This window comes from Nerophis ophidion, linkage group LG22 (assembly GCF_033978795.1).
Source record: "Nerophis ophidion isolate RoL-2023_Sa linkage group LG22, RoL_Noph_v1.0, whole genome shotgun sequence".
Classification (NCBI taxonomy): domain Eukaryota; kingdom Metazoa; phylum Chordata; class Actinopteri; order Syngnathiformes; family Syngnathidae; genus Nerophis; species Nerophis ophidion.
The window spans coordinates 715,173-739,916 of record NC_084632.1 but is presented as its reverse complement, the minus strand read 5'-3'; the positions used below and the strand labels follow the sequence as shown (position 1 = coordinate 739,916).

General features: G+C 39.2%; 2 protein-coding genes across 10 annotated transcripts in view; one reads left to right on the top strand and one right to left on the bottom strand.

Moving 5' to 3' along the window:
- cyldl (cylindromatosis (turban tumor syndrome), like) overlaps window positions 1-21,111 on the bottom strand; it is a 33,802-nt gene extending 12,691 nt beyond the window's left edge. The window contains exons 1-14 of one of the 8 annotated variants that reach the window (XM_061882911.1): window positions 20,557-20,982; window positions 19,573-19,677; window positions 16,769-16,821; window positions 15,819-16,267; window positions 13,410-13,676; window positions 11,392-11,479; window positions 11,162-11,325; window positions 9,496-9,655; window positions 9,177-9,330; window positions 6,815-6,925; window positions 3,875-3,966; window positions 3,743-3,806; window positions 3,441-3,573; window positions 1,531-1,639 (exon numbers count right to left, since the gene is read on the bottom strand). In XM_061882911.1, coding sequence (XP_061738895.1) covers window positions 1,531-1,639; window positions 3,441-3,573; window positions 3,743-3,806; window positions 3,875-3,966; window positions 6,815-6,925; window positions 9,177-9,330; window positions 9,496-9,655; window positions 11,162-11,325; window positions 11,392-11,479; window positions 13,410-13,676; window positions 15,819-16,241 — 1,765 coding nt within the window. In that variant the 5' untranslated portion in view covers window positions 16,242-16,267; window positions 16,769-16,821; window positions 19,573-19,677; window positions 20,557-20,982. Of the gene's footprint in view, window positions 1-1,530; window positions 1,640-3,440; window positions 3,574-3,742; window positions 3,807-3,874; window positions 3,967-6,814; window positions 6,926-9,176; window positions 9,331-9,495; window positions 9,656-11,161; window positions 11,326-11,391; window positions 11,480-13,409; window positions 13,677-15,818; window positions 16,268-16,768; window positions 16,822-19,572; window positions 19,678-20,471; window positions 20,988-21,032 lie in introns of those variants that run through there. The other 7 variants (XM_061882908.1, XM_061882910.1, XM_061882913.1 and 4 more) reach the window with 7 other exon arrangements.
- Window positions 20,192-24,744, top strand: part of zc3h3 (zinc finger CCCH-type containing 3) — a 109,874-nt gene continuing 105,321 nt past the window's right edge. Inside the window, exon 1 of one of the 2 annotated variants that reach the window (XM_061882906.1) lies at window positions 20,192-21,419. In XM_061882906.1, coding sequence (XP_061738890.1) covers window positions 21,374-21,419 — 46 coding nt within the window. In that variant the 5' untranslated portion in view covers window positions 20,192-21,373. The remainder of the gene's footprint in view (window positions 21,420-24,744) is intronic. The other variant, XM_061882905.1, reaches the window with a different exon arrangement.

Here is a 24,744-nt window from a genome sequence, read left to right as displayed (position 1 = left end):
TGATTTGCAAATCATTGTATTCCGTTTATATTTATATGCCCCTAAAGCTGACCAACACGCCGGACAGTAGTCAGTTGGAAGCGTGTCTTAATGAAATTAAACAATGGATGTCCGCTAACTTTTTGCAACTTAATGCCAAAAAAACGGAAATGCTGATTATCGGTCCTGCTAGACACCGACCTCTATTTAATAATACAACTTTAACATTTGACAACCAAATAATAAAACAAGGTGACTCTGTAAAAAATCTGGGTATTATCTTCGACCCAACTCTCTCCTTTGAATCACACATTAAAAGCGTTACTAAAACGGCCTTCTTTCATCTCCGTAATATCGCTAAAATTCGCTCCATTTTGTCCACTAAAGACGCCGAGATCATTATCCATGCGTTTGTTACGTCTCGTCTCGATTACTGTAACGTATTATTTTCGGGTCTCCCCATGTCTAGCATTAAAAGATTACAGTTGGTACAAAATGCGGCTGCTAGACTTTTGACAAGAACAAGAAAGTTTGATCATATTACGCCTGTACTGTACATACCTTTATATACATATATACATACATATATACCTATACTGGCTCACCTGCACTGGCTTCCTGTGCACTTAAGATGTGACTTTAAGGTTTTACTACTTACGTATAAAATACTACACGGTCTAGCTCCATCCTATCTTGCCGATTGTATTGTACCATATGTCCCGGCAAGAAATCTGCGTTCAAAGGACTCCGGCTTGTTAGTGATTCCCAAAGCCCAAAAAAAGTCTGCGGGCTATAGAGCGTTTTCCGTTCGGGCTCCAGTACTCTGGAATGCCCTCCCGGTAACAGTTCGAGATGCTACCTCAGTAGAAGCATTTAAGTCTCATCTTAAAACTCATCTGTATACTCTAGCCTTTAAATAGACCTCCTTTTTAGACCAGTTGATCTGCCGCTTCTTTTCTTTCTCCTATGTCCCCCCCTCCCTTGTGGAGGGGGTCCGGTCCGATGACCATGGATGAAGTACTGACTGTCCAGAGTCGAGACCCAGGATGGACCGCTCGTCGGGACCCAGGATGGACCGCTCGCCTGTATCGGTTGGGGACATCTCTATGCTGCTGATCCGCTTGAGATGGTTTCCTGTGGACGGGACTCTCGCTGCTGTCTTGGAGCCACTATGGATTGAACTTTCACAGTATCATGTTAGACCCGCTCGACATCCATTGCTTTTGGTCCCCTAGAGGGGGGGGGTTGCCCACATCTGAGGTCCTCTCCAAGGTTTCTCATAGTCAGCATTGTCACTGGCGTCCCACTGGATGTGAATTCTCCCTGCCCACTGGGTGTGAGTTTTCCTTGCCCTTTTGTGGGTTCTTCCGAGGATGTTGTAGTTGTAATGATTTGTGCAGTCCTTTGAGACATTTGTGATTTGGGGCTATATAAATAAACATTGATTGATTGATTGATTGATTGATATTTACATCTAACATAATTTCCCAACTCATATGGAAACGGGGTTTGAATTATATTTAAAACTTAATTGAAATGTATAGTGTTTACCTTCAGACAAAAGGTTAGTGATGTCTAACTCCAGGGAGGGAATAATTTTTTCAAACATCTTGAATTTCTTCCCAAAGCGAGGCATCTGAAGGATGAAGCAGGGTGGCACCTGTAATTGAGAACACAGGTTCTGATCTAGTGAGATCCAAATAAGCGCTAAATAGCATGTGCAAACTGTAGAATTGTGTGTACTATTAGTGGCCGTCTTGCAGATGATCTTCTGGTACAATTGGTAACAAGTGCAAAAGTGCTGCAGACCGCTCTATTGAAATGACAACTTTGCATGTATAGTAGGAGCGGCTGTCACCTTGTGCTCCTTTTCCTCTATTGCATCATAGACTATGCTCCAACCTGTGGGGTTTTGTCATGTTGTTAAACATGCACAACACAAACATAATCTGCGCCTCCTTTTCTGGGATATATTGAAGCACGATCTCGACATCAAAATATATTGTTGACGCTAAGAGATGTCATTGTGGTTATGATGTGTTTAGAATGATGAAGACACATTATTTTTTTCTTCATATAGGAGATACAGCAATAAAAACGAACACCTTTGAAAAAAGTCAACAGACACCAAAACAAATCAATTGAATATATATATATATATATATATATATATATATATATATATATATATATATATATCCATCCATCCATTTTCTACCGCTTATTCCCTTTCGGGGTTGCGGGGGGCGCTGGCGCCTATCTCTGCTACAATCGGGCGGAATATATATATACATTACAAATACAACAATAACACTACCTTCTAGCTTATGTTACCATTAATGGTTTAACAGAACATATGTATATATATATATATATATATATATATATATATATATATATATATATATATATATATATATATATATATATATATATATATATATAAACCATTAACGGTAACATAAGCTAGAAGGTAGTGTTATTGTCGTATTTTTTGTGTTTGTATGTATGTAATTTGTGTGTGTGTGTGTATATATATATATATATATATATATATATATATATATATATATATATGTATTGGAATCAACAGAAAGATAGTGTCTGACCAAAAAACTAAAAAAGCAAAGAGGAAGCAGGACCAGACACCCCTCCAGGCACCATTTAAAAAAAAAACTCTTTTACAAACCTCTTTTTGAACTCTTTTGCAGCCTCTTTCTTGAACTCTTTTACGACCCCGTCCCTTAGGAAGCAGCTGTTGCCATGTGGCCAGGGAAGGACCAAATAAAAGAAGGAGGCGTACAATATTTTGGCAGAGCGTGATGACACTGTACAAGGGTACAGATGTCCATGTTTCTTCTCACTGAGCCAAATTGAACTTTGTCTCTTATTAATTCTTTGCTTCTTGTCTTGTTTAATAGATGTCATTGGTCTTTGAAACTTACACAATGTGCAGTATTTTTTGTACAACAATTATAAAAATAATTTTCAAAACACATTACTGGTTAGAAAAGCTTATTTTTGTTGTATGGAGATGGCCTAAAATGTTTTTTTTTGTCAAATTGAGTATTAAAAATGAAAGTAAAAAAATAAAAAAATGTTCCAATACATTTTTCAAAATGAAGAATGGATTCAGAGTAAGGATGACTCAGAGCACTTTACATTGAGAAACCCATTATCTACAGTTATGCCACAATTCCATAAGTGTGGGTGGCACTTAGAGCAAGCTGGGTGAAGTACTTTATCTTGCCCAAAGACACAAAGGCAGTGACTAGGATGGCGGAAGCTAGGTTTGAACCAGGAACCCAAGTTTCTGGTGGGCTGCTCTGCCATCTGAGCCACACCGTGCAAAGTCCATGAGCAATTTTAGTGTCTTCCAGAGTAATAATGTTTGAGTCAAAACTGAATAATCTGCATTATTAACACAAAAAGTCCCGCAGAATTCAGGGAGTCCATTTTACCTCTGCCAGTTTGAGTCCAGCACTGTGAAAGGAATGTTCCAGTAGCTGCTGCACCGTGGGAAGCACCAACTTGTGGTTCTGCTCCAGGAAGATCTGATAGCAATAACTCTCTTGTACTTCACCACCAGCTGACCTGAATATAGACGATACACTTTATTCAAGACTAAAACTTCATTTGTATTGTAATTCTGTAATCTTCTCGGGTAAAAGACCTGAGAAAGTCACATCCAAAATAAAAGTAAAGTCGTCATTGGAGTATTTTTGGAGCCTAATACATGACACATGACAACGTTGTAACATACAATTTCAAAAGAGGATCCAGTGCCAGGATGTGGTGCATGATGACGGTGAGAAACTCCTCTGGGTCTAGAAGACAACAGCAGATGTTGACACGAGAGAAATGATTTCTGCTTGGATGGGAAATAAAAACTCACCCTTTTCGTCAGTGGTGAAGGAGATACTGCAGCCATGTTTCTGTAGCTGCTGCCTGAGCTTCATGACATGGCCACCTTCCACAAAACCCTGGCTGTAAAACATCCACACCTTATGAACCAACTTATTTGATAAGTACTTTTCTCCACACATTACAATAAAACAACTCATCTTTACTACACATGAGAATTTTAAAAAAAGGTACTATCACCACTAGTGATGTCTGATAATGGCTTTTTTGCCGATATGCGATATTCCGATGTTGTCCAACTCTTAATTACCGATACCGATACATGCAGTTGTGGAATGAACACATTATTATGCCTAATTTTGTTGTGATGCCCCGCTGGATGCATGAAACAATGTAACAAGGTTTTCCAAAATAAATCAACTCAAGTTATGGAAAAAATGCCAACATGGCACTGCCATATTTATTATTGAAGTAAAAAAAAACATTTTTTTTAACATGCCTCAAAACAGCAGCTTGGAATTTGGAACATGCTCCCCCTGAGAGAGCATGAGGACGTTGAGGTGGGAAGGGTTGGTTTTATGGGGCCAGGGGGTAGCGGTGGATATATATTTTAGTGAGTTAGTGCTGCAAGGGGTTCTGGGTATTTGTTCTGTTGTTTTTATGTTGTGTTACGGTGCGGATGTTCTCCCGAAATGTGTTTGTCATTCTTGTTTGGTGTGGGTTCACAGTGTGGCGCATATTTGTAACAGTGTTAAAGTTGTTTGTACGGCCATCCTCAGTGTGACCTGTATGGCTGTTGACCAAGTATGCCTTGCATTCACTCGTGTGTGTGAAAAGCCGTAGAAATGATGTCATTGGGTCGGCACGCAAATGCAATATTGTTGTCTGGGTGGATATTGGGATAAATTCAGGAGAACGGTTGCCTCGGGAGATTTTCGGGAGGGACACTGAAATTCGGGAGGGTTAGCAAGTATGACTGGGAGAAGCAACTTCTCTGTACTTCTCCCTACGCCTGTGTACCACTCCATACAGCCATGTTTTCAAAAGTCATACATTTTACTTTTTGAAACCGATACATTTCCGATATTACATTTTAAAGCATTTATCGGCCGATATTATCGGACATCTCTAATAATAAACTAAAGTATGTTCACCACACATAATAATAAACCAAAATATTTTCACCACACGTTATAATAAACCAAAGTATTTCCACAAAATAATAATAATGAACAATAATTAATTAATATTATAATGATTATAATAAACCAAAGTATTTTCACCTTACGTTATGGTAAATCAAAAATATCTTCACCACACATTATAATAAATCATATTATTTTCAAAATAAACCAACATATTTTCACCACATATTATAATTAAAAAAAAACACAATTTTACTGGGCTTTATAATGAAACAACTCATTTTCACAACAATTTATAGTAAACCATATCTTCTCACAATAAACAAAAGTATTTTCACTACACATTATAATAAACTAACAACTTTTCACTATGTATTATCATAAACCAACATAGTTTCGCCACACATAAAAAATCTATATATTTTCAAAATGAACCAAAGTATTTCACCCCACATTATAATAAACCATTTATTTTCATAATAAACCAAAAATATTTTCACTACACGTTATAATTAACCAACAACTTTTCACCATATGTTATAATAAACCAAAGTATTTTCACCACACATTATAATAAAGCATATATTTTCACAATAAACCAAAGTATTTCAAGCACGGGTCATAATAAACTAACACATTTTCAGTATATGTTATCATAAACAGAAGCATTTTCACCACACATCATAATAAACCATATATTTTCATAATAAAACAAATTGTTTTCATCATGTGTTGTAATAAACTAAAACATTTTTTTTTACCACGGATTATAATAAACAAAAATAGTTTTACCACACATAATAAACCAAAGTACTTTCACAATAAACAGACATATTTTCACCACACATTATGCTAAACTGGGGGTCAGCAACCTGCGGCTCTTTAGCGCCGCCCCAGTGGCCAAACATGACCCAAACCTTCCTAGTTGTTAGATATCCCACTTTTTAATGTTACACATGCTTCCCTAATGAGCATTTGGCAACCACCGTTTTGTCTAACTAATTTCAGCGATCCTTGAACTCATCGTAGTTTGTTTAATTGTGCAACTTTCTCCGACGCTTCCACAGAAAGATGTGTTTATTGCCACTCCTTCTTTGTCTCATTTTGTCCACCAAACGTTTTATACTGTGCGTGAATGCACAAAGGTGAGCTTTGTTGATTTTATTGATTTGCTGGAGTGCTTATCAGGCATATTTGGTCAGTCCATGACTGCAAGCTAATCAATGCTAACATGCTGTTTATGCTAGTTGTAAGTACATATTGCATCAGCATGTTTGTGTGCCAGTTGTTCCAAACCACAGCAAACGTTACCCAACTTGCAAAGATTGTCATAAATCCATTAGAAGAAGACAGCCTGCAGTTTCCTTTAACTTGACACACACATCTATACCTTTGGCCATTCCGAGCCACTTATTTCCAGAAGGGTTAGGGTTAGGGTTAGCCTCCATTTTACTAATGATTTCCAATGTTGCAGAAATGTGTAGAATAAAAATTCAAATACAACCTTTCTGTCTATGAAGATTTGCATCAGCCTTTGATAGTAGGCTAATATAGACACATACATCATGTGTTGTCTTCCTCATACCACTTATATAAGGCTTTTATTTTTTTTGCGGATCCAGACAGATTTTTGGGGGGGGATTTTTGGTCCAATATGCCTCTTTCAACATTTTGGGTTGCCGACCCCTGTAATAAACCAAAATATTTTCACCACACTTTAAAATGAACCAACATATTTTTGCTACACTATAATAAACCAAAGTAATTTCACCGCATTTTTAAAATAAACCAAATTATTTTCACCACATTCTTTACGTTAGAGATACCTCCGGAGGGGGGTGACAATATCGTGGAGCAGTGTCGTCTGAATGGCGCCGTCTTGGGGTGGTGTTGATTTGAACAACATGGAATCCAACACGGACGAGCAGGAGAACAAACTGAAAAGGCAAGAAGAAAGAGAACAAGGTTACACACATTTGCTAGTTCCATTGATGTGGAGGACCACTTTAATTGATGTGGCGGTAGAGCTGGGCCATATAGCCTTTTATTAATATGATGTGGCGGTAGGGATGGGCCATATAGCCTTTTATTAATATCTCAATATTTTTAGTCCATATCACAATATATATCTCCATATTTTGCCTTAGGCTTGAATGAACACTTGATGCATATAATCACAGCAGTATGATGATTCTATGTGTCTACATTCAAACATTCTTCTTCATACTGCATTCATATATGCTACTTTTAAACTTTCATGCAGAGAGGGAAATCACAACTAGGTCAATTTACCAAAACTATATTTATTAAACAGTAATTAGATATAGATAGATAGATAGATAGATAGATAGATAGATAGATAGATAGATAGATAGATAGAAAAATAGATGGATAGATAATACTTTATTGATTCCTTCAGGACAGTTCTCTCAGGAAAATTAAGCAGTGGCACAAACATTCATGTCATTTCCAAAACAGAAAGTGCAAGATCGTCAAGACACATTTTAAAACCAGCTATTAGTGCACTTTTGTGCATGATGTCACTAAGATAACATTTCAAAACAACACTAAATTAAAGTGCACTTTTTGTACAGAATGCCACTACAATAGTTTGAAACAAATAAAGTGCACTTTTGTGGATGATGTCACACATGATATTTCAATAACTGTCAAATAAAAATGAACTGCATAATAGGTTCCTGCGGACATTATCTCCTTCAGTTGTTGACTCTTTTTTTTTTTGATATGGTGTTGATCTGGAAATAGTTGGTTCGGCATTTTGTGGGCGTGCCACCGGCCGGAGATTTTGATGCAGAGTTTCAATTACTCTTCATTCTCTAGCGGGTGACTTTTCAAATGATGCTACATTAGCAGTGCTGCTACTTTTTGTAGCAAAGCTTTTGCCGCATAAATGTTGAACATATTCCCGCTTGAAGCCAAACCACCGCCGGACAATGGATCCCGTGCTGTTTTTCTTGGGAATTAATTCTTCCTCCATTTGTTACCAGATTGGCACCTTCTTTCTCTCGTATTACCACCCGCACTTCACCGTTAGCATCACAGCTAATGTTACCTATGTAGCTACATCTCTGCTCCGCGGGAGCCTGTGACGTATGTAGGAAGGTGCGCTTGGTTTAAGTCTGTGTGAGAAGGAGAGACAAGAAAGAGTGGGATACGCATGTAGTGTAATGCCAGCAGCTAAAAGCCACTGTGTGAGATAGTATACTCCAATATCACCATATAGTCATTTTCTATATTGCACAGAAACAAACCCGCGATATATCGCCCAGCCCTGTGCGGCAATATATGACAAGTGGGGCATATTAAACAATGTGGCGGACAGCATAAAATGATGTGGCGGCCCACGACACATGATGTAGCCGACTACATAAAATAAATGAAGTGGGGGACCACATAATATGATGTGGTGGGCCTTTGAAATATGGTGAAATACCACATAAAATAATGTAGCGGACCACGTATAATATTGTGGGAGACAAAATAAAATGATCTTGTGGCCAAAAATAAATGATGTAACAGGCCAAAGCTAGTCCCCAGGCCTTAAGTTGGACACCGGTGTTTTAAACAAACGCTGACAAAACTGTGGCGTGCACACAAAGCATTTCGAGAAAATTCAGTTCTTTCTGCATATTATTACTTTTGTGGAGAGCAACATAAAATAAATGACATAGTGGGCCACAATAAATGATGTGGAGGGCATATTCATTATGTGGAGTACATTAAATGAGGCGGCTGACCACATAAAATAACGTTGCAGGCCACTCTAAAGGATGTGGACTACCATATAAAGGGATGTGGCGGGTCATTGAAATATTGTGAAAGACCACATAAAATATATGCAGCGGACGACAAACAATAATTTGGCAGACGAAATAAAATGACATTGTAAGAAACTGAAATGATGTAACGGGCTAAAGTTGGCCCCCAGACCTTAAGTTGGACACCTGTGTTATAAACAAGCGGCGACAACACTAACGTGCACAGAAAACATTTAGAGAAAATTCCGTGTTTCCTTCAGGTTTACAGCTTTGGCCGGCGTCAACACGTGCACACGCCTGTAATGCAATCGCTCCTCTAGAAGTTCGATTTATGTTATAAACGTATGTACAGGTCAGGTGGGAGTGGGATGATAATCCATACACTTATACAAACACTGGTCCTGCTAACCTGAAGAGGGCAGCATCTATGTAGCAGGAGTTATGGTGTCCTTGGATCCCCTTCATTCGTCCAATCAGAACTCGGTGAACTTCATCGGCACTGATGGGAGGAATAGGCTCCATTTTTGCAACGCCGTGCTGTCCTGCTCTGTCCGAAAGTTCACCTGCATGTGTGCAAACACACAAACAGTAGTTGGCCGGAGCCTAGCCCAGTTGAGTGGCGACTTTGTTGCTGAGATAACTCAAACATCACATTTAAATCCCCAGAGAAGAAGAAAAAGAAGATGCGAACACAGAAAGACCTGTTATACGTTACATTTTATACACACCTATGACATCGTCCTTGGGTGTCATGTTTTTGTCACCATCACTCAGGAACCGGGCGTCAGGACGGCAAGAGCTCAAGTTGACAAACAGGGCTCTCCCAGGAGGACACCGGAAGAGACACATATTTTTGAAGGTGCCGTCACTGAGTCCCACGTCCTCCTCCTGAGAACATAGAACAATGCCGTTAAGTCAAATGACAATAAATCATTTTGGAATGAGGACTTGTCATGCAAGTACAAAGCAAGAAAGCCATGTCAATATTCACATTTGAAACTGTTTGCAGGCATGACAGTCAAACCATCTCGCAGTGATAATAATAATAAATAATAACTACAACATTTCCAGCAAATATTCTATTTAATTTTTGTCTTAACTATGGCAGTATCGTTATAATATAAGACAGGTATTAAGCAAATTCTAACTGCTGCTTTTTTGAATTTTTGGAGCATCCCAGCGAAATGCATATGCCAACTATTATAATAGCTAGCATGCAAGGATACATTGTGATAACATGGGAGCCCCCCTTGTATGAAAACTGCTAGAATTATAAAGCAAGCACTATATAGACAGCTCTAACCCCTACCTATTTTAATTTTAGGATACTTACACTAAAAAGGGGATTCATATGGCCCCATTTGTCACTGTTTACCTGACACATGAAATGGGACATATTTGACACCATCCACTTCAGCTGCCAGATGGCAGTAGACTGTTGGCAATTCCAACTTTGACCACAGGTTCAGTTGTTATGTAGCGTGGCTCTTTCCATCATTTTCACAAGACTGCATTGCCAAAAAGTCCTATTTTGGTTTCATCTGACCACATGACATTCTCCCAATCCTCTGCTGTATCATCCATGTATCCATTTTGCTATAAACTCAACTCGTCGTGTTTGGAGGAAGAAGAATACTGAGTTGCATCCCAAGAACACCATCCCTACTGTGAAGCATGGGGGTGGAAACATCATGCTTTGGGGCTGTTTTTCTGCTAAGGGGACATGACGATTGATCCGTGTTAAGGAAAGAATGAATGGGGCCATGTATCGTGAGATTTGGAGCCAAAACCTCCTTCCATCAGTGAGAGCTTTGAATGGTTGACCAAATACTTATTTTCCACCATCATTTACAAATAAATTCTTTAAAATTCCTACAATGTGAATTCCTGGATTTTTTTTCACATTCTGTCTCTCACAGTTGAAGTGTACCTATGATGAAAATGACAGACCTCTGTCATCATTTGAAGTGGGAGAACTTGCACAATCGCTGGCTGACTAAATACTTTTTTTCCCCACTGCATACACACACATATATATATATACACATATACATGTATATATACACATATACATACATATATATATTTATATACACACATATATACATATTTATATAAATATATATTGATACATACATACATATATATACACATATATACATACATATATACACATACATATATACACATATACATACATTATATATATATATATATATATAAAATGTGCTGTTTTGGGGCGGCCGAGCACTAATTAAATGGATTTAAATGATTTTCCATGCGAAACATTGATTTGAGATAGGAGTGTTTTGAGTTAGGAGCTGCGTCACAGAACCAAATAAGGTACTACTAGAGGCACATTTCAATATTGATAGTAACACGATGTTGCATTACAAGCTCAAGTCCAGCCATTATGTGTTCCCGACCAGGAAGGGTTCCAATCCAACGGATGATTCCGTATGCATTGCCTGTAGCCAAAGACACCTCCACCAGCGAATTCACATCCAAGTCACATTTTTGATCCACTGCAGGGGTATCAATGTCTATCAGCTTTGACTCTGTTGAAACAAACATTTTGGGTCAAGTGTTTTTAGAACAATTGGTAATATTGTGGGATTCCTGACCTAAGTTCCAACCACAAGGCAATTCTCCTTTAACGACAAACTGAACCGGCACTTCAACTTCGCTCGTCTTCCCAGAAGCATCGCTGTCCTTGAAACATAAAGACAACCATGAAACTGTTGCAAAACACATGGACTGTATTCTGACATTGAGAGGGAACTCCACTTTGTTTTTAGAACTTTGCATCTCATTCACAATCCTTATGTGAGACAAGAAAGAACATATTTTTTTCTTTTTATTTATGCATTCTAACTTGTAAATAAAAGCTTGCAAATGTCAGCTAACAATGAAGTCAATGCTAATAATTACATCATTTTGCCCAAATAAAAGCCCTCCATCAAGATTTCAAATACATGCTGTAAGTAAATATGTTATGTAGTAACAGGCACATTCATAAGAACATGTAATATTTACATATTTTGCTCATTTGAAGCAAACAGCAGCACATTAATTTTACAGACGCATTACTACGTTTGCTTTTTCCTTCAACAACAACACTACTAATTATGGCAGACTTCATGAAAGACGGCTACAACTTTGAGACAATTGATGATCCAGAACCCTATATTTTTGAGCCTGAATATGAGAAGGAATAGCTACAAGTTTGAAAAGCTGTGTGCTAAGCAGATACAGTAAGTACAAATACAGTACAAACAGGGCCGTAACTAGGATTCGACAAATACCAAGGTCAAAAATTGGTTGTCCAAGAGAAGCTTTAAAAGGCTGAAATCATGTGCATCCCAGCACCATTGAAATAATAAAAGCTTTCATAGATAGAACTATCAGATTGTATCTTATCTAACATCTTTGAAAATCATCATGATTTTTTTAACTGTCCACCTTTTTTATTAATAGGCTGAAGTTTAGCGTATTAAACAATTTTAACATCATTAAAACACACATTAAAAAAACATAGTAACATTTTTTTGTTAGTTTTTTTGTCCTGTCCAGCTTCTCAGGCAAATCATATAAGGTTATCTACCTTATTATATGAGCAGTGTACACAAACGTTAGAGTCAGCTAAACCCATTTTATACATTGATAGACCGGTGTAATGTATTCTGTAAAGTCTTTTGAGCTGAATCAGTCAACAATTTGTATTCTTAATCAAACCAGAAGTATTGAGGCATATTTGTTTGCAGAATTCTGGGTCACACAGCTCGTGGATAAGTCTGAGTGCCATTTGGAAGTTGGGATACCTATTGTGTAATCTATTTTTGGGCTGGCGCGCAAAGCAGTGCCTTAAAGGTTTATTGGCGCTCTGTACTTCTCCCTACGTCCGTAGGGAGAAGTACTTTTTTGAAACCGATAGAGATATTTTTGAAACCAATACCGATAATTTTGCTGATATTACATTTTAAAGCATTTATCGGCCGATAATATCGGCAGTCCGATATAATCAGACATCTCTACTCTCAATGGAATGCCGACCGATGGAATGTTTCTATCTTCCCGTTTAGATGAAGAATTAATCATAATCCTCATGCAGGTCAAAAACATTAAAAAAAACCAAGCATGTCTTTGGCGCCATCACCTGGCTTAAGTTGAATGTCAAAGTTGACAAACTTTTCGGTTTATGGCCACAACCTTCTTCGATACAAGTGAGAAGTATTATTTATAATTAACTTTTACCAATTTAGAGGCAATGTAGCAGTTCACCTGCTCAGTTTGTCAATAGCAGCGTCTGTGCGGCTAAAAGTAGTTCCCCGGCGTATGCGCTTATAATAACAATATTGCTAATACTTGGTTAATATTCAGCCCAAAAATGTAAATGGAGTATTGTTGGCGCTTTTTGGATGCTTTCAGAGGGCTTTATAAGCGCAATACTACTCCTGTTCACTGCATTGTTAGCCACCTTGTACTTGCTGTATATTACGAATTGGAATGCTTAAAAAAAGAAAAACATATGCGATTGTGAATAGCCCAAAAAGTGCACTTCCCCTTAATCGGGACAACACTTGACACGTTTTCAAAAAACACTCTAAACAATAACCAGGACTTTATTTAATATGATACTCACTGTGGAGATCAACACAAAACATGTCCCATCCTTTTGGTGGACATTCACCACCATTCCGTAGAGACAGTGGTCCTCAATGCAGTACGTGACTCTGTCGCCTGGGACCGGCTGCTGCGTGTCTGGCGCTGAAGAAGACTGGGGGACGGATTCGGAGAAGCGCCGCCGGACTTTGGAAAAAGGGACAAATAGACCACAGTTTTTGTCACAAGAGAAGAGGGTCTGATCGAGCCAGGAGCCATCTGTATTCCCCTTGGCCTTGTCATTGCCCTACAAACACACAAAATAAACAAAGCTTGAATTCTCACCGTCTTCAATCTTCCAAACGCAATATTTCACTCTCATGAGAAAAAACGAGTGCAAAAAGGCTGTAATCAAATCTTATTCCCCCCTGCTCGCACTCTTCTGCACCTCGCATTTTACAGAAATACTTCCCCTTTCGTGATTGCTTGTATTTGAGAATGCCATAAATACAAACCCTGTTTCCATTTGAGTTGGGAAGTTGTGTTAGATGTAAATATAAACAGAATACAATGATTTGCAAATCCTTTTCAAGCCATATTCAGTTGAATATGCTACAAAGACAACATATTTGATGTTCAAACTCATAAACATTTTTATTTATTTTTTTGCAAATAATCATTAACTTTAAAATTTGATGCCAGCAACACGCGAGAAAGAAGTTGGGAAAGGTGGCAATAAATACTGATAGAGTTGAGGAATGCTCATCAAACACTTAATGGAACATCCCACAGGTGTGCAGGCTAATTGGGAACAGGTGGGTGCCATGATTGAATATGGCTTGAAAACGATTTGCAAATCATTATATTCAGTTTATATTTACATCTAACACAATTTCCCAACTCATATGGAAACGGGGTTTGTAAGTATCGAACTAATTACGCAATGGCTGTTTGATTGTGATGTTCATCTCAGTTGTGGTTTTCACTAACAAAATTTAGATCTTGTTTGTTATCTCATTTGCAAGTATTACAGTTGCAAGTCCAAGACAGTAGATGGCAGTATTGCATCATTTATGGTGGGTTTTTATTGTGCCCTAACAAGTGTTAATACTTTAAGTACTGTACAAATTACGCACCAGCTGTTTGATTGTGACGTGCATTTTACTTGTAGTTTTCATTAAAAAATGTAAAGGTGTTGAAGTTGCAATGTAAAATCGTTAATACTATTCTAATACTATACTAAATAAAAGTGGAGCCTTACTTAACTTACATTGGAGCGTTTTTGAGTGACTTTCTCTGTTGGCATTACTTAGGGAGAGTTTAGCTGAGTCCACGCTCAGTGCTGCTGATCGCCACGTGCCGAAGTGCCAAGAACTGACTCAACTTTACGTAGTAAATCAGTAAGACCGGCAGGATTCCTTCGGTGCCAAAAAAGTACCGAATTTGGTAAGCATTCCTAGTCATTATTCACATAACTATGATCATCAACATAAATGATTCCCGGGAGTGGCACCGCTGCTGCCCACTGCTCCCCTCACTTCCCAGGGGGCGATCAAGGGGATGGGTCAAATGCAGAGGACAAATTTCACCACACCTAGTGTGTGTGTGTGTGTGACAATCATTGGTACTTTAACTTTAACTTTAATACTTCAAGTTTTCATTTACTTCTGAGTGTTGAATAGAGGTTATGTAATAAGAAAAATAGATTGTATTTGTATTGAACTTCACATTTAAACAACAAATCTCAAAGTGATTGTGGAGGGGGGCGTGGCCTGCGGGCCTGCAGTGGAACGGGGTGTGCCAGGACCGGCCTGGAAGACAGAGACAGGTGCGTAAATGGCCCAGGTGGGCCTTGACATCTAATCACCTGTCGCCCTTTATTAGCATCGACCGGAAGCTCCCTGATCGGGAGGCGAGGTACAGCACCGTGGAGTGGGAGTGCCTGGCCATCCGGTGGGTGGTCGGGGCTCTCCGGTACTACCTCCTGGGGCGCTCATTCGGTCTCTGCTCGGACCACAAACCCCTCCAGTGGCTCCACCGCATGAAGGATTCCAACGCATGGATTGCCTGTTGGTATCTAGCTTCACAACCCTACAATTTCAGAGTGAACCACAGACCGGGGGCGCAGATGGCCGTGGCAGACTTCCTCACCTGCTCCCTTACGGGGGGATGATTAGTAGGCGGGGCCGGACGGCTTCTCGACCTGCCTCTGGCGGGGAGTTATGTGGAGGGGGGCGTTGCCTGCGGGCCTTCAGCGGAACGGGGTGTGCCAGGACCGAACTCAAAGACAACAACAGGTGCGTAGACGGCCCAGGTGGCCATCTACGGCCAGGTGTGCCGGTATTATACAGCGGCACATATTTAAAGTAAAGACCAAAATTTGGCCACACAAACAAAACCTTGTTTAAGACCACACCCAGGTGTAGAATGAACATTTGTTGATTCCCACCTGCAGTTCAACTCCAAAGAATATTCCCAGTAAATGCTCTGTTGTTCCCTCTGGTTGTGGCAGATTTCCTATGTAGCGGATGATGCCAAGCAACTTCGCTCTTCCTTCTTCCACGACCACCTCAGAGCCCTCGGACAGCGTCAGAGCTCTGCGGAGAGCATTTTTCTCTTTGAACCACCCGAGCCTCTCGGAGTCGTCAATGAGGGCGTGAAGCAGGCCGGCCTCGTCTTTACTCAGTTCCTCCAAACATCTGGCGTCTATCTCACAGCAAGCTTGCGTGTGCGAGCCTAGTAAGACGACTTGCAGCTTTGTAGAGTAGTCTGTATGTTTTGATTCATCTTGGCAGTCCAAACTGAAACAAAGGCGCCCGGCGTTGCAGGATTTCAGCGCTTCGGTGACAATGAAGTACTGGATGGTTGACATCGTTATGGGGGGGCCACGCCGGCAAACTGAAAAAGTACAGTGTATAAAACACATTAGTTTGTAAAATGATAGTAATCATACAAAATCACCAAACAAATCCCTGAAGCACCCACATGTGATTGATGGCAACTTTTATACTTTAAAATAATTATTGAAAAATCTATCTTGTTGTTGTTAATTTAATGGAGAGTTCAATTAAATTTTCCAGAATTAACAAAACCTAACGTAGATTTCAATGTACCCAAAAATCAACTAATGACACAATCATCTAGATTTTGACCACACGGCACACAAGTGAATGAAAGGCATACTTAGTCAACAGCCATACATGTCACACCAAGGGTGGCAGTGTGAACAATGCCAACACTGCCATAAACATATGCCATAGAGTGAAACCACACTAAACAACGACAAAGACATTTTGGAAGAATACTTGCACCGCAACACAACATAAACACTACAGAACAAATTCCCAGAATTCCCTGCAGCACCAACTCTTCCAGGACATCCATCCATCCATTTCCTACCGCTTGTCCCTTTTTTGGGGTGGCGGGGTGGCGCTGGAGCCTATCTCAGGACACTAAAATATAAACAAATGTCATTGGTGGATCTACACCTAACATCCACTGTAATGCTACCATGCACAATAGCGTAAATAGTCGATACTACTATGATTACATCGATATTTTTTAACATCACAAAATCTTCTTTGTTTTTTATTTATTTAATTATATTATGTTCATAAACTCAGGAAATACGTACCTGGACCCATGAGGACTTTGGATATGACCAATGTATGATCCTGTAACTAATTGGTGTCGGATTGAAACCCAAACTTGTGGTATCATCCAAAACTAATGTAAAGTAAAAGTGATTATTACATTTAACAGAAGTGTAGATAAAACATGTTGAAACAGAAAATAGGCAGATATTAACAGTAAATGAACAAGTAGATTAATAATTCATTTCCTACCACTTGTCCTAAATAATTTTGATAAAATAATGGGATGATCAATGACACAATATGTTACTGCATATGTCAGCAGCTAAATTAGGAGCCTTCGTTTGTTTACTTACTACTAAGAGACAAGTTGTCTTGTATGTTCATTTAAATTAAATTATTTAAGGACAAAATTGCAATAAAAAACACATGTTTAATGTACCGTAAGATTTTTTGTTAAAATAAAGCCATTAATGCCATTTTTTGTGGTGCACTTTATTTAAAAAAATACTGAAAAGTACCGAAAAGTATGGAAATAATTTTAGTACCGGTACCAGTACCAAAATATTGGTATCGTTACAACACTAGTCAAGATGTGACTATTCGAGGTTTTTCTCATTGTAAAATAATGTTTTTTATGATTTGAATAATTGTTTTTAATGATGGCATCAAAGTTTAAAAGCAAAATCTATGGAAAAAATATAAACCCCGTTTTCATATGAGTTGGGAAATTGTGTTAGATGTAAATATAAACAGAATACAATGATTTTCAAATCATTTTCAAGCCATATTCAGTTGAATATGCTACAAAGACAACATATTGGATGTTCAAACTCATAAACATGTTTTTGTGTGCAAATAATCATTAACTTTAGAATTTGATGCCAGCAACACGTGACAAAGACGTTGGGAAAGGTGGCAATAAATACTGATAAAGTTGAGGAATGCTCATCAAACACTTATTTGGAACATCCCACAGGTGTGCAGGCTAATTGGGAACAGGTGGGTGCCATAATTGGCTATAAAAGCAGCTTCCATGAAATGCTAAGTAATTGACAAACAAGGATGGGGCGAGGTACACCCCTTTATAAGCAAATTGTCAAACAGTTTTAGAACATTTCTCAACGAGCTATTGCAAGGAATTTAGGGATTTTACCATCTACGGTCCGTAAAATCATCAAAAGGTTCAGAGAATCTGGAGAAATCACTGCACGTAAGCGATATTACAGACCTTTGATCCCTCAGGCAGTACTGCATCAAAAACAGACATCAGTGTGTAAAGGATATCACCCCATGGGCTCAGGAACACTTCATAAAACCACTGTCAGTAACTACAGTTGGTTGATACATCTGTAAGTGCAAGTTAAAGCTCTACTATGCAAAGCAAAACCCATTTATCAACACCACCAAGGAACGCCGCCGGCTTTTCTGGGCCCGAGCTCATCTAAGATGGACTGATGCAAAGTGGAAAAGTGTTCTGTGGTCTGACGAGTCCACATTTCAAATTATATTTGGAAATTGTGGACGTGGTGTCCTCTGGAACAAAGAGGAAAATAACCATCCGGATTGTTATAGGCGCAAAGTGTAAAAGCCAGCATGTGTGATGGTATGGGGGTGTATTAGTGCCCAAGGCATGGGTAACTTACACATCTGTGAAGGCACCATTAATGCTGAAAGGTCATATGTTGTCATCCAAGCAACGTTATCGTGGACGCCCCTGCTTATTTCAGCAAGACAATGCCAAGCCACGTGTTAGAACAGCGTGTTTTCGTAGTAAAAGAGTGCAGGTACTTTCCTGGCCCGCCTGCAGTCCAGACCTGTCTCCCATGGAAAATGTGTGGCGCATTATGAAGCGTAAAATAGGACAGCGGAGACCCCGGACTGTTGAAGGACGGAAGCTCTACATAAAACAAGAATGGGAAAGAATTCCACTTTCAAAGCTTCAACATATAGTTTCCTCAGTTCCCAAACGTTGTTAAAAGAAAAGGTGATGTAACACAGTGGTGAACATGCCCTTTCACAACTACTTTGGCACGTGTTGCAGCCATGAAATTCAAAGTTAATTATTTAAAAAAAAAAAAAAAAAAGTTTATGAGTTTGAACGTCAAACATCTTGTCTTTGTAGCATATTCAACTGAATATGGCTTGAAAAGGATTTGCAAATCATTGTATTCTGTTTATATTTACATCTAACACAATTTCCCAACTCATATGGAAACGGGGTTTGTACATAATGCAGCTCTGTTGTCAGGTTGTCTTGTCTGTTCACTTAAAAACAATTATTTAAGGACAAAATTGCAATCAGAAACATATGTTTCATGTACCGTAAGATTTTTTGGGCCAAAATAAAGCCAACAATGACAATTTTAATTGGTCCCCTTTATTTATAAAAGTACCGGAAAGTATTCAAAAACTTTTGGTTGATTGATTGATTGATTGATACTTTTATTAGTAGATTGCACAGTACAGTACATATTCCGTACAATTGACCACTAAATGGTAACACCCGAATAAGTTTTTCAACTTGTTTAAGTCGGGGTCCACGTTAATCAATTCATGGTACCGGTACTGGTACCAAAATATTGGTATCGGGACAACACTAATACACACCGAGCACCCACTGGCCCCAATGGAGATCGGCGCCTATGGCTAGTGCCAAGGAGAAGTCCGAGCTTGAAAGCCCTCTCCTGAGGTTAATGTTTCTTGTTGGGTTTCCTGGTGAAAAATGTAAACAAACACTGGTAAATACTAAAATCCATCCATCCATCCATTTTCTACCGCTTATTCCCTTTCGGGGTCGCGGGGGGCGCTGGAGCCTATCTCAGCTACAATCGGGCTAAAATGTTGAATTATAAATGCTACACTTTAAACAATAATAAACTGTACTATAAAATAAAATGATCATTCAATCTCTTGTTCTGTACACAACAGAACAAGAGTTTACTTCCATTACCTACGCTTTCCAAATTTAACAACGCAGCAAAGGCCGTAGTTGCAAGCCTGGGATATCCAAACTAATCCAATTTTATCAAAACTAATCTAATTATCTAGTTGATTGCTTATTTACTAGGCACTGATTTACATAACATTTGCTGGCAACGTGTCTAGGGTGTAAACTGCCTTCCGCCCGAATGCGGCCGAGATAGGCTCCAGCACCCCCCTCCGCCCCAAAAGGGACAAGCGGTAGTAGATGGATGGATGATGTAGTTAGCATTGACTTACTTAGCAGTCATGTAGTTATCATTGGTTGCCATATTTACACAACATTTATATAGTTAACCTGCGATCAGGTGGCAACTTGACCAGAGTGCAGCTGGGATAGGCTCCAGCACCCCACGTGACCCAGAGAGGGACAAGCGGTAGTAGATGGATGGATGATGTAGTTAGCATTGATTTACTTAGCATATTCAGTCTGTTAGCTCATATACATAACCTTGAGGTAGCATTCATGTAGTTCAAATTTAACATTTGACGGCGTTAGTTAAATTACTGAGTTAGCATTTACGTACTTAGCCTTTAGTTCCTGAGCATTGTTGTTGTTAGCTTATCCTGGTTGTGGCCTGTCAACCAATACAAATACCGTGTCAGCAATACCTTTTATTTACTTTTCTTTGATTGTTCCTCATGAGATTGACTTGCTGTTAAATGTGGAGGACGAGCAGCTCGGTCCTCATAGTTCCTATAAGGAGTTACTTTGTGGCCTCCGAAGGACGAGCAGGTCGGTCTTCATAGTTCCCATAAAGAGTTACTTTGAGGCCAGGTCGGTCCTCGTAGTTCCTATAAAGAGTTACTTTGTGGCCAGGTGGGTCCTCGTAGTTCCTATAAAGAGTTACTTTGTAGCCAGGTGGGTCCTCGTAGTTCCTATAAAAAGTTGACCGACTTCTGATATTTGTGTTGTCATCGACACTTTGACGTTCAATTAACCCCGCTTGTTGTCTAACAGGCGATTTGGCGAAGCTTCAACATAACGTGAATATGCGAAACACAAAGTACTTAGAACGTTTTGGTTTGGATTTTCAAATATTACTTTAGCTCAATTTGTCGCTCACTTCTGACACTATTTAACGTACCGGTTTCGACGGCCTGTAAGAAATAGTTGAGGGTGAACAAGCGCCACGCCACATGTCAATTTTTGGAACACTTTCTGTTTGACACGTTTGTTTAGTCATGGCTTTTATAACCCGCCCCGCCAAAGAAAAAAAAAAGAAAATTAATCCCTAATAAAATGTGAAACAATGAGGACGAAGTTGTTGTTTTATATATACATTGCTGGGGGAAAGAATACGCAGATATAGCTCCAGCCCAGAGAGAAATCTTGCATTCTGCATACATTCCAGTAGATGGCGGTAATAATAGCTAGTTTGGCGACCCGCAATAAACGCAGTAGAAGAAGAAAAGCCGGAAGCCAAACATGGAGGAACGAGAGGCGTTAAAAAGGCAAATAGATCTTCTTCAAAGTAAGTATTTGGATGTACTGTAAGTATAATATATTACATTTTATATACTTATACATACATATTTACATCTTCTTCAAAGTAAGTATTTGGATGTACTATAAGTATAATATATTACATTTTATATACTTATACATACATATTTACATCTTCTTCAAAGTAAGTATGTTGATGTACTATAAGTATAATATATTACATTTGATAGCATCATTACAAATACATATTTTGATTATTGGCGAGGTGGATGTCATACCGTAGAAGACACTAGTAGTGTTTGTGTGTAGTTAGCAGTTAAACATTGTAGTTAGCAGTTAAACATTGTAGTTAGCAGTTAAACATTGTAGTTAAACATTGTAGTTATCAGTTAAACATTGTAGTTAGCAGTTAAACATTGTAGTTAGTAGTTAAACATTGTAGTTAGCAGTTAAACATTGTAGTTAAACATTGTAGTTAGAAATTAAACATTGTAGTTAGTTGTTAAACATTGTAGTTAAGAGTTAAACATTGTAATTAGCAGTTAAACATTGAAGTTAGCTGTTAAACATTGTAGTTAGTAGTTAAACATTGTAGTTAGCAGTTAAACATTGTAGTTAGTAGTTAAACATTGTAGTTAGCAGTTAAACATTGTAGTTAAACATTGTAGTTAGAAATTAAACATTGTAGTTAGTTGTTAAACATTGTAGTTAAGAGTTAAACATTGTAATTAGCAGTTAAACATTGAAGTTAGCTGTTAAACATTGTAGTTAGTAGTTAAACATTGTAGTTAGCAGTTAAACATTGTAGTTAATAATTAAACATTGTAGTTAGTAGTTAAACATTGTAGTTAGCAGTTAAACATTGTAGTTAATAATTAAACATTGTAGTTAGTAGTTAAACATTGTAGTTAGCAGTTAAACATTGTAGTTGGTAGTTAAACATTGTAGTTAGTTGTTAAACATTGTAGTTAGTAGTTAAACATTATAGTGTTTGTACTTGGTCGACGTTATCTTGTCATTTAATCATATTTATTATTTTATTCTAATCAGTGGACAACATATGTCTATTACTGATGTTACTACTCACATAAATATCTTAAATATCGTTGAAACATGTCTTAAACGATGAACCCTTACTATAGATTCAAATCAAGTGTTGGTTGTGTTGGCTTATTATTATATTGTCTCGATTTATAAATGTTTACCTTACTTTAAAAAAAATGTTGTAGTAGAGCGAAATCATAAATAGCAATACAATGGGATTGATTATCAATCAATCATTCATCCATTTTCTACCGCTTATCCCGTTCGGGGTCGCTGGAGCCTATCTCAGCTGCATTCGGGCGGAAGGTGGAGTACACCCTGGACAAGTCGCCACCTCATCGCAGGGCCAACACATATAGACAGAAAACATTCACACTCACATTCACACACTAGGGACCATTTAGTGTTGCCAATCAACCTATCCCCAGGTGCATGTCTTTGGAGGTGGGAGGGGCCTATCCCCAGGTGCATGTCTTTGGAGGTGGGAGGGGCCTATCCCCAGGTGCATGTCTTTGGATGTGGGAGGGGCCTATCCTCAGGTGCATGTCTTTGGAGGTGGGAGGAAGCCAGAGTACCTGGAGGGAACCCACGCAGTCACGGGAAGAACAAGAAAACTCCACACAGAAAGATCCTGAGCCCGGCATGAGACCCAGGACAACTCAGGACCTCGTATTGTGAGGCACATGCACTAACCCTTGTTCCACCGAACTGCCTCCAAAATTTCTCCCCGTCGGGGAATCGGTCTTCCGCGACGGAGATACTAACGAGGACGCCATCAATCAATAAATATTTATTTAAATAAATAGCCCTAAATCACAGGTGTCTCAAAGGGCTGCACAAATCACAAAGACATCCGCGCATCAGCGCCCAAATAAGGGCAAGGAAAAACTCAAAACCCAGTGGGACGTCAATGGGAATCATTATGAGTAACCTTTGAGAGGACCACCTCATCTGGCTCCTCTCCGTGTGGAGGAGCAGAATCAGAAGAATCAGAATCATTTTATTTGTCCGTTCCAACATGTACAAGACACATCAGAACTGAAATTACATTTTCGGCACAGTCCCGCTAAGAGCAGACATATGTTACAGGGGGGGACAAGACGAGACCGCTGACGGATCAGCCGCTTACAGCGCTCCTTAAAAATATAAGAAAAGGGTGACATTAGGAAAGGGGGGTGGGTGGGAGTAAAAACATATCAGTCCAAGGCTAGACCCACAGGAGAGGTCTAGACTAAATCCAAGGAAAAAACCTCACATAGCATGGCACACATTAAACATACATATATCACACCAACTTGCAACAGAGGGAGGGGTGAGTTTACACAGGCCCGCTGTTCGCTCTGTAGCGCCGCTCAGCCATCCACAACCCCAGAGGAGATAAGCGGTGGTGAGGGTGTTGATTCAAGGGTGGGGGTCATGTGTGTGCGTATATGCCCAATTAACTCGGGAGAGGTGGTCAATGTTTTTGTATGGCTTAGGCCGATAAAGTTCGGCTACAGATGTTGTTGACAAAAAGGAAGGTCAAAAGCGTCTATCTGTGAGGAATCTTCAGGAGATTTCCTTCAGAACAGCCTGTTCCATGCCAAGGCCATTCAGGGAGTCCAAATCATAGATAAAAAGTTGTTTTCCTTCGAGAAGACAAAATATTGACTTATTTTCTCTGTTGTCCATGCTGGATCTCTTTCAGTTCCAATTAATTATTCCTTCTCTGCAAACTTTTCCAAGATGAGATCCATTTTGCGATTCAACTCAGAAATCGCACAAGTCTGTGTTCCCACAGCCCGACCCAATCCTTCCATTGCGTTGAACAGCCTTTGGGCCCCTTGAATGGCTTCCATCGTCTTCCGAAGTTGTCGATACACCAGAGCAATGCCCAGCCCAATCAGCAAGTGCCCCGCGATCACTGCTCCAAATAGGTAGATGTCTTCGACGTCCTCAATGGAAAGAGCTGAGAGGCACATGATCCTCCATGAGTTCCAGGAGTCCCGCACGTAACCCCCAGCGATGGTTTCATCAGGGCAGCCAGGCTCCCGCGAACCTCTTTTTCTTGTCGAAAAGACTGTGTCAATTGCGTCAAGAGTCCAGCTGATCATATTCATATTGAAATTTGGATTAGAGGACAGCGCAAAGAAAGAGGCTTTTAAAAAGTTCAGATAAGGACAAAAACAAAGAGAGCAAGCAGGGAAGGAGGGAACGGAGAATGCGACCGCCCTCACCAGAGGCTAGGATGAATAAACAGTGGGCAGCAGCAGTGATTATGGATATAATAAAAGCATTTTGACACAATTAATCATAATATCTTAATTAGT